The sequence below is a fragment of the Chrysemys picta genome, chromosome 20, assembly GCF_011386835.1.
Source record: "Chrysemys picta bellii isolate R12L10 chromosome 20, ASM1138683v2, whole genome shotgun sequence".
NCBI classification, from domain to species: Eukaryota; Metazoa; Chordata; order Testudines; family Emydidae; genus Chrysemys; species Chrysemys picta.
In genome coordinates, this window is record NC_088810.1 from 25,723 (window position 1) to 35,981 (window position 10,259).

General features: G+C 49.4%; 1 protein-coding gene across 1 annotated transcript; it reads left to right on the forward strand.

Annotated features, from left to right (window-relative positions):
- The first annotated feature begins 1,570 nt into the window (after positions 1-1,570).
- Positions 1,571-9,248, forward strand: CXCR3 (C-X-C motif chemokine receptor 3). Its single transcript, XM_005289478.5, has 2 exons — positions 1,571-1,701; positions 6,200-9,248. Exons 1-2 carry the CDS (start codon positions 1,690-1,692, stop codon positions 7,310-7,312), a joined length of 1,125 nt encoding a protein of 374 aa, XP_005289535.1. The 5' UTR covers positions 1,571-1,689; the 3' UTR covers positions 7,313-9,248.
- Positions 9,249-10,259: the final 1,011 nt, after the last annotated feature.

Consider the following 10,259-nt stretch of genomic DNA (forward strand, 5'->3'; position numbering starts at 1 on the left):
GTGTTATCTCCTGCTCAACTAAAGAAAGCCCATCAACACCAAACAAACAATTGTGGAACATCAGAGGACAAAAGACTTTGTCGATTGCTCTCTTCCCCCCGGGCCCCATGAAGAGGAGACGCGCAACTGAATTCTTCCCAACTGCTGAATTTGCAACTTGAAGCAGAATGGGGGAAGGAACAAAAAACCCTAAACAAGGAGAAATTGTATCTTTTATGGTGCTTGGACTTTGAGGGGCAAGAATTACTAAGCATAAGCAAAAGATCCCCAGGGCTTGGCCTGGTTAGCCCTAAAAGACATATAAAGCTTGCTTATCAGAGAAGCTTCTATTACTTTTTGAAACTTAAGATTGGAATCTTGGCATATATATATACTTGTATATGGGTGGGTTTCTAGACTAGGAAGGGACACTTCTGGGGGTGAGCAGACATGTCAAGTCTCACTTGTTGGGTGAGACTCCCTCATTAGCATGCTATCTCACTCTCACCACATTCTTAAGCTTCTCTCACTCATTTTGAGTAAACATATAAAGATTTAAAATATTTTTACTCAGGTGCTGAAATGGACAACAATATATCCAGGGCCTCAGCCACGTGGCTTAGAGCTTGGAAAGCCACTTCCCAAGCTTGTGTACTGTGGTACCCATGGAAATACAGACCTGTGTTCTAGACACCCATGAGAGATAGGAGGGCTTTTGTGTGTGTGTGTGTGTGTGAATACTTGACAGTCAAAAAAAATATGAGTTTGCCCAAAAATGAGGAGGACTTGATTGAAAGTTTGTAGGTTCTGCAAAATACAGTTCAAAATTAGAACTACACTGGACAAATTCATGGCCCTTCATTGTCCTGGTAGCAGGCAAGACTTCTTCTTTCAAATATACGCTGTGTCGCTGGGAGCTGTCCTAGTTTGCTTTGCATAGAGAATTCTCACGTGCCCTAGACTTTAGTTTGAATTGGGACATTTAAGTGTTGCATGTGCAATATTAAGCAGTGTACATTTTAAAACAAACTATTAAGTGCTGGTTGGATTAAAAACCTGGACTACTGGATGTCACCAAGGACCAAAGAGGAGAGTCCCTGTGTTAAGCAATGACTAACACACCACCTGGAAAGTCTCACTCTTTGGCCTTGAATCTTACTCTTTGGAGCTGTAAATTTTACTTTTGAGGATGGCCAACCCTTGGAATCTCTGGGCCAGTGCAATTGGAATTTACATGGGCTGATGTCCATCCTATTCCTCTGTGGTGGAGCAAAAGCCGCCATGCTCCTTGACCATCAATCCAGCAATCTTCCTGAGCACTACAAATGCTATGTCCAGCACCACCTACCCAGGGGCTTGAAAGCACTTTAGCAATGCTCACAATCCACCCTGGCAGTTCTTATCCCAGGCACACTATGGCACAAGGAGCAGTGGCCCATCTCTGCCAGAGTATGTATCACACAGCAGGGCAGAAACCCCAGCTCTCTGGATGGTCACTTCTGAGCTCATCTGCATCTGTCACTGAACAGCGGAGACACTGAGAATGAGTGTGCTGCTTCCTTCCAGCCACTCCGAGAAAGAGAGACTGTGTCACTCAAACTTCAAACCCACAGATACTTGAAGTCTACGCAGAATCAAAGACCACTTCAGTTCTCTCAGAAGCCTGACACATCCAGCACTTTATGCTAGAAAGGTGCTTCATACACAACCATGGATAAATTGGTGAGTTTACATTTGATAAAATAATTGGGAAGATCTTTATTTTATTTACAAATCGGGGGGAGACAGGGGGAATATGGAGGGGCTTGTACTAGGAGAGACACTTATGTCAGAAATGTTGTGTTATGTCAAATTATCAGTAAGATTCATTCAAAAAGGTTAATTCCAAAAGTGAAAAAAATACATTTAAAATCCTTATCCTTCAGCTAAATAACAAAATATAAGCACCTAGAGTAGATAATCTAATCTAATAAAGATTTGATTACACAGACAGGTCAATTAAGTGTTGGAATTAAAATTTGAAAATATCCCAAACTGAGGTTATTACAAAAGTGAATAAATGTAGAAATCCTTTTAAACTGTGCATCCTTGGCGTGGTTGGAAATATTAACATTCATATATAGAAGAAAAATGTTCGTAATTAATTTCATTCGTCTAAACATTAATTTTGACCAACTGATGTCTCTGAACAGAGAAGTTAAAGTGAAAGGCATAAATGTGAGTAAAAGCAAAGATTCTAACCCCACACTTGTCAGAAAGTTTCCTTTCAGGCTGAATTTTTCTATGCTTGTTAGCTCAAATCTGGGGCGATTTTTCGTTTTGTTTTGCTTTTTGAAAGTTTGAGGAAAATCCCTTTGCTGTTTCTGAATTATGAAATGAGAAATTAAATTTCTCAATCCTTCAAAAAAATGAATTTAGCTCATTCTCTGTAACTCAAAGCAGATTAACCCTGTAAAGTTCAACCACAGTGGATAAAACGACCCGTCTAGAGAGGAAATCACTTTAGCTACGGGCAGTTTGAATTGTAGATGTTCGGAACATCTGAAAGTGCCTTAACCAAGCACAGGACACAGCTTCAGTACGACTCGCCCCTGTGCTGCGAGGCAGCGCAAGGACTGCGCTTGGGGCGACGTTCATCAAAGTCAGTGAGACATCAGATTCCGATAGCACTTAGGTGCGTTTGAAAAGCGACAAGTCCAGGGGCACAAAGGGAGGCTGTGGCAGAGCTGGGAACTGAGCCCCAGGCTAGCACACCGGCACTCCTTGGCAGAGTCACCATGGACTAAAGGGCTTTGGATACAGCATCCCCATCCCCATGGGCCAAGCGTATGGGAGGACGGGTTGGGAGGGGCGCGTGTGCTGCCACCGGCCAGGTTGCAGATGAACAGAGGACTCCAGGGCTCTCAATCTGGCATCTTTCGGGAGCACTGTATTTGCATTAGTTCCTGGAGGCTGAAATGCCAGAGGCTGCATGAACGCAAAGGCTAAGGGAAGGCTTTCCCGTCGCATTGACATTGTCCACTACGGGGGGATAATAAACATTAACTGCTGGACAGGTACCAGGAGCACGAGCCATGCCAATGAGTGACAGTCCCAGTCCCAGTCCCAGCAGAACAACCTGGGCTTTTACCATCCCCGCAGCCTCCACCTTGCAGGGTATCTGCCGCAACGTTGTCCCCCTGGCGAATAGGCGTCAGACTATTATACCCAGACATGCACATTGCTCTTTAATAGCAATAAAAACAGGCATTTCTGCAAGGACACACAGCTCTGTGTATCCCAACTCGGGCAGCACCGGCATTCCTGCCAGGCAGGGTATTCCCTCTCCATCTGCTTCCAGCTCATTCTCCCGGGGAATGCTTTGTACACTCGGGACACTGGGTAAGAGACAGGGGCTGTAACCTGGGCTCGTTATCAGCCAAGAGAAACTCTCTGAAGTTATAAACACAGCACCTGGGGTTTGGGGTGACCATGCACACCCATCAGCAAGGAGAGTCAGCTAGGACTGAACTCAAACCATAGCGGGGGCGGGGGGAGCAGGACTGAGCAGCATCTCCATAGAGGCGGCAGTAAAGAGATCTGCTGATTCGGGTCAGGTATCAGGCTGTGTCGAGACAATAATAGTTAATCCAGCCCAGGGATGGTCTGCAGGGTGTCTGAAGGCTCGGGGGTCTTGCAGTTAAAGAGGGAATTTGTTGAAGGGTGTGGCGAATAAGGACATTGCCTCTATCGCTGAAACCAAATGTGCAAGTGAGGGCTCTGTGTTACGGACACAGGGTGATTTAGAGGGGAATGGAGCGTACAGTTCTGGGACGCAAAGGTCAGTGTCCTGAAGGAGGAGAGCTTGGCTACAGAGCACATCCAGGACCTGGTCCCATCATTAACAATCGCTTCCCTCAGTGACTCGGCTTTAAGAGGAAGTGTCATTCTGAGAAGTTAAATTGCTGGGATCTGAGCCATCAAAGTCAATGCAGACTTTGTTCATCCTGGGGAAGAGCACAAGGTGCTGGTTTTCACACCATGTGCCAGGGCAGCGTCTGCCCACCCTCACCAGCCGAGAGAAAAGCAAACATCTGGGGTCAGATTTTCCAAAGTGCTCTGCACCCAGCAGTTCCCAGCGGGGCAAGGGAAAAGGGAGCAGCTAGTGGGGGAAGAACTGCCATGGGAACTCTCCCCAGATCTCAACAGGAGATGGGGCAATGGGGGAGAACTCTGTCCTGCTCTCACTGGGGTACTGGGTGCTAACGTCTCTTTGTATCTACAGAAAAAAAAACCCACCTCGTTTATACAAACACAAGGCAACAGCACAGATTATGCCTTCCACTGCCCCTGGGGCGCGCGTGTGCGTGCTTGTGCACAATGCAACCACCTTAAAGTGGACAGCGTTTAGATGCTCTCAGGGGGATGGTTTTTCAGTCACCTTTGCAACCAGAATTTCCATTTCGCAGAATCTTCTGACTTTTTGAAAAAATTTCCATTCCGAATCTGACCCAAAAGCTGAAATTTCAACATTTCTTATTAAACAAAAATTATTAAAAATATCCATTTGGGACCATCAGCACGGTTTGTATGATATTAACATATTAAATATTATATGCCTATGTAATATTGTAATACAAAAGTCAAAACAAAATGTTTAGACTTTTTCCTGTCAAAAATAATTCATGGAAAGCAACAGGTTCCTGCAACACCTTTAGATTTCAATGAAACTGCATTTTGACAGCAACCGTTCCATCAGAAAAACACTGACTGCCTTTAGTCACTTTACCTTGTCTCAAGGAACCCATCCAACTCCCAGCAACACCACTGGCCAAACTCCCACTGAGAGCAGGACTGGCCCCTGAGTTTACAGCCCCTTAACCCTTTTCCCAACCCCCACCCAAGCAATTACCCCCTTCCATGCTAGTCTCACAGCTAGAATTACATTGCAGGTTCCCCCACCCCCCACGGGTACTGTGGCCCTGGAAAAATAATAAACACAATAACAACATGCTTTGTGTCATTACATCCAGCATGTAACTTGAACACCTCACTGGGCACTGAGACACACCTGGGAGAGTGCAAACATCCCTCTGTGAATAGTTCATTCCCCAAACACTGCAAGTGGGTTTCAGAGTGATAGCCGTGTTAGTCTGTATCAGCAAAAAGAACAGGAGTACTTGTGGCACCTTAGAGACTAAGACCTTGGCTACACTGGTGCTGTCCAGCGCTGCAACTTGCTGCGCTCAGGGGTGTGAAAACGCCCCCCCCAAGCGCAGCAAGTGCAGCACTGTAAAGCGCGAGTGTAATCAGCGCCTGCAGCGCTGCACGCTCGCTCGCAGCGCTGCAAGCTATTCCCCTCGGAGAGGTGGAGTACATACAGCGCTGCGAGAGAGCTCTCGCAGCACTGGCAGCGCGACTACACTCATGCTTCACAGCGCTGCCGCTGCAGTGGTGCCGCAGCAGCGCTGTGAATCCCCAAGTGTAGCCAAGACCTCACAAATTTATTTGAGCATAAGCTTTCGTGGGCTAAAGCCCACTTCATCAGCTGCATGCAGTGGAAAATACAGTAGGAAGATATATATATATACAGAGAACATGAAAAAATGGGTGTTGCCATACCAACTCTAACGAGACTAATCGATTAAGGTGGGCTATTATCAGCAGGAGAAAAAAAACTTTTGTAGTGATAATCAGGATGGCCCATTTCAAACAGTTGACAAGATTGTTACACTGATGGGGGTAATGTTATGGTAGCAGCTAGAGGCCTTGACAGAGATCGGGGCAACCAGGCACTGCAGAGAGTGAGATGGTTGCTGCCCCAAAGAACGTACAAGCTTCACAGCAAGGCAGGGGAAGGGCAATAGGGGAAGCAGAAGCAGACAGAGGAGGAGATGATTTGCCCAAGGTCCAGCAGGAAGTCAATGGCAGGCTGGAAATAGAACCCAGGAGTCCTGCTCCCAGTCCACTGTCTGATCAATTGGACCTCGTTGCACAGATAACGTTAAGTGGTACTTGTACGCCAAGAGTGCTGCAGATTTCACTTTTGCCCAGTGTGCCCAGGGAATAAGCTGAAATATCCCAAAGGCTGCAGCCCTAAAGGGTGCTACCCCTCGCAGACCAGCTGCAGAGTAGAGAGCTGCTGTAGGCAGCTCCAGACACCTTCAGCCAGGAACAGAGAAACCAAGGATGCAGAGTGAGAATAACCCTTTGATTTTCACATGTCCCCTTTCCTGTCTAGGGTAACAGTGCATTTACCTTCAGCGGAGATTATTTATCTGACATGTTTTTGGGGAACACCAGCTTCTCCCCTGACTACTACAACGAGAGTGACACCTGCTGCTCTGTGCCACCCTGCACCTCCAAGAGCATCCAGGCCTTTGACAGGGTCTTCCTGCCAGTCCTCTACAGCCTGCTATTCCCACTGGGGCTATGCGGGAACTGCATGGTGATGGCTGTGCTACTGCAGTGCAAGAGGTCCCTGGCTGGGACCGACGTGTTCATCCTCAACCTGGCGCTTGCCGACGTACTGCTGGTGGTGACACTCCCCTTCTGGGCAGTGCAGGCCGTGCACGGCTGGGTCTTCAGCACTGGCATCTGCAAGCTGGTCGGCTCCATCTTCAAGATAAATTTCTACTCCAGCATCTTCTTCCTGGTGTGCATCAGCTTCGACCGGTACCTCTCCATCGTCCATGCCGTGCACATGTACAAGAGGAACAAGTCGCATCTGATGGTGGCCAGCTGCCTGGTGGTCTGGGGCGTCTGTGTCCTCTTAACCATGCCAGATTTCCTGTACCTGGAAGTCAAGAAGGACTATCGCCTCAACATCACTTTGTGCTCCCACAACTTCTCCATCAGCACCTCCCTGCACTGGAAAACGGCCCTGCGCATCTGCTACCACATGTTGGGCTTCTTCCTGCCCCTGGCAGCCATGCTGTACTGCTACACCTGCATTATTCACACTCTGCTGCGCTCCCAGGGCTTCCACAAGCACAAGGCCATGCGGGTCATCCTGACAGTGGTGGTGGTTTTCTTCGTGTGCTGGACGCCCTACCACCTGGCCCTGCTGGCAAACACGCTGATCGACCTGCAGGTGGTGGGGCGGGACTGTGCCAGGGAGGCCAGCCTGGACATCGCCATGTCTGTCACTGCCAGCCTGGGCTACTTCCACTGCTGCCTCAACCCCCTGCTCTACGCCTTTGTTGGCATCAAGTTCCGCAACAAGTTCCTGGAGCTGCTGGGCCACGTGGGCTGCGTGAGCCACGAGTTCCTGCGCAGACACGTACAGACACCGAGCCAGCGCAGGGATTCCACCTGGTCGGAGACCACTGAGGCCTCCTACTCAGGGCTCTAGGGGGAGCTGGGGCTGCAAGGGGCAAACCCCTTCCCAAAGAGGTGTGGGGGAGCTGGGGCTGCAAGGGGCAAACCCCTTTCCAAGGGGGCAGGGAAGGGGTGAAACGTTCCCCAAGGGGCAGGGAATGGGAGACAAGCAGTCACTATAATCATAGCCAGACACAGCCCGACACCTGTGGTTACCCAGCCTCCTGTGCAGCTCACCACAAGCAGGAGTGCAGGAGCGGAGAGACTCAGAATGAGCTGGGAAGAAACAGTAGCAGATTTCTGACGGGTTGGAGCGATCGCCGAATCTCTGTGGATTGTAGGTGCAGGTGCCAGAGGGTGTACACGTGGTTTCCGAGCAGGCCATGGGTCTGTCCCTTCCTCTAAATCAGTTACCAGGTGCCAAGTGCTGAGCCGTTTCAGTCAATGCAGTGAGGCTGCATTGTCAGGAGCTTTAGATCATCATAACAAGAGAGTCTGGAAGTTTCTACTGAGGATATTAGTCTGGCAGGGACAGATGGGGCCAGGTCCTGCAGCAGGGGCAAGCCAATGCTGCAATCTAACATCCCCGGTACATACTGGCTGCACACAACAAAGGGACTCACTGATCTCCGCAAAAAACAGCACTTGGATCAGAGTCCCTGACTCAGCCCAGTGTTCACTCCTCCAACACCCTCCCTGCTCTCTGCACCCCTTATGCTTACAACGATAGCCCCACTATTTGTCTGACAGTAGCATCTAGGAGCTCTAATCATGGAGGTGGCCCACATCAAGCAAGGCACCGTACAAACAACAGAACAAAAACAGGCCCTGCCCCACCGGCCAATGACTTTCCTCTTCCAGTTCAAGTCCTTGCTGAGACGCTCACAACCAAACACACACCCAGCCCTACATAACCTCCCCCAAACACACACATTCCTCACAGCCCCACACCTCCCCCAAACACACTCATCTCTCCCACTCCCCATTGCCCCCCAATACGCACACTCAAATAACGGCAGGGGCAATCCCCATGCTGCTTGGTAGCGCGACAACCCTTGGTGTGTTAGACCCATCCTGTCTAACTGAGAGGGTGAGCTCTGTGGAGCCATAACACCGTCTGCATTTGTGCCCCGCCCTGAGCCCCCTCCCCACCCCTCACCCCCGATCAAGGTGTCTCCGCGCAGCCTCCCCAGACTGTTCCGCCCCTGGCAATTGCTGCATTAACACTTAAGCGAAGCTTTTTGCTGCGAGAATAGTCTGTGTTCTCTAGCCAAACGGAGCATTATTGAGAGCACCCCCTGCACCCTTCCCTTCTCTGTCCCTCGTCCCATGGGGCAGGGTTACTCTGCACAGGCCCCCAGCAGTACTGAGAGTAGAAGCATCAGCTTGTAGCCCAGGCAACAGTGACTTTGCTCCCGGTTCAGACTGTGTTTGTATTTCATTAACAAATGCAAACAGGCTTCAGCCTGTGCTGAGCAAAGGAGTCCCTGCAGGTGACTCTCTCCTGCCCGCCCCTGGGGTGAACAGGGATGATTCTCACTGGCTGTTGCCCAGTCTTAGGAAGGATACCCTATAGGCAGACAAAGATAACTCAGGGCTGCCGTTCTGTGCAAACTTCTCCAGCTGTGGGGAAAGGATCCAGGAATGGCAACTGTCAGGGACTCTGCATCTCTCAAGGATGTGGGAACACTCCAGGAGAGCATGATGCTGCAACAGCATGAACACAGACACATTAGCAATGTAAGGAGAGCAGTGGGGTGAAGGTGAAGCAGCATAAGAAACTCCGCAGCCACCCAAAGCCCAGCAGGGGTCTCCTCTCCTATCAGGGGCAATCACTTTATATTCTAGTGCTTTGTAGCATTTGCTCCTGCTTGAAAGGTTATTTCATATGACTCGTATGTTGCACTTTCACAGAGGTTTATATTTTCTTGTGCATTTTATTCCCAATAAAAAATTAATAACCATTCTAATCTGACACAGAGTTTGTTTGTTTTCTAAAACACATTTATCAACCAACTTGGTTGAGCAACGTAAGGAGCAATGGCCTACAGGTGCTTTCAGGCAGGAAAGAGTGAGTTATCCTGTTTCCCACTTAGGGAATATTGCAGAGAGTGGAGTCTGCATGTTTCAACTCTGTGTGCTGCTGGAACAGAAACAAGAGCTTGTGCCTCTACTTCGGCTGGCAGACCTCCCTGCCGTATTGGGTAGGGCCAGGTGACAGAGTGGCTAAAACACCGGCAGCCCCCTGGAGCTGTCTCAGCCCATGCTCCCAGCAGTGCTATCAGGAACAATGCTGAGCTGTGGTATCAGTGGGGGGCAACTTTAGCCAAGAAAGTCAGAGAGGGACCAGTGATTCTGAGCTGCAGTTTGTCTCCCCAATTCTTCCCCTGCTCAGGAACCAGCACAAACTCTGGCCAGATATTCCTCAATTCCCAAATTGCTCCTGAAGAGAGTCAACAAGAGCCAGGATTAGCCCCAGTGTTAACCCCATTATGGCAGGCAGGGATCAGAGACAGGTCTCCTTTTCTGGGCTACTTTAGTACCATCTTATGGGCTGCATCAGGCACTGCCGGTCCCCAAGCCATATTATCTATCATGTCTCCTGGGCGCCTGCAGTGCTCTGCAGAAAGAGGAAACCACTGTCTGCTCCAGAGAGGTTTCAACAGTACATCGGCATGTGCTGCACATATCAAAGTGCATTACTGACAGGACTGCCTTGAGACTCAAAACCACAGACAGCCCCAGGGGGAGGAGCCCATCAGGACAGCAGCCGTTTTGGTAGGTAACGGCAGGAACTTTATGGTTTGTTTCAGGTTTTTAATTGACGTTTTAACAGATTCATTAAAAATGTCAAAATAAACCATAGGCAGCCTGGCTGAGCAGGGCATGCTGGAGCCAACGGCAGGGTCTGTGGGGCAGACAGGGGTCCATGGGCAGTGAGACAAGGTGGGGTGAGAAGGGTCTGTAGGGCACAGGACCCA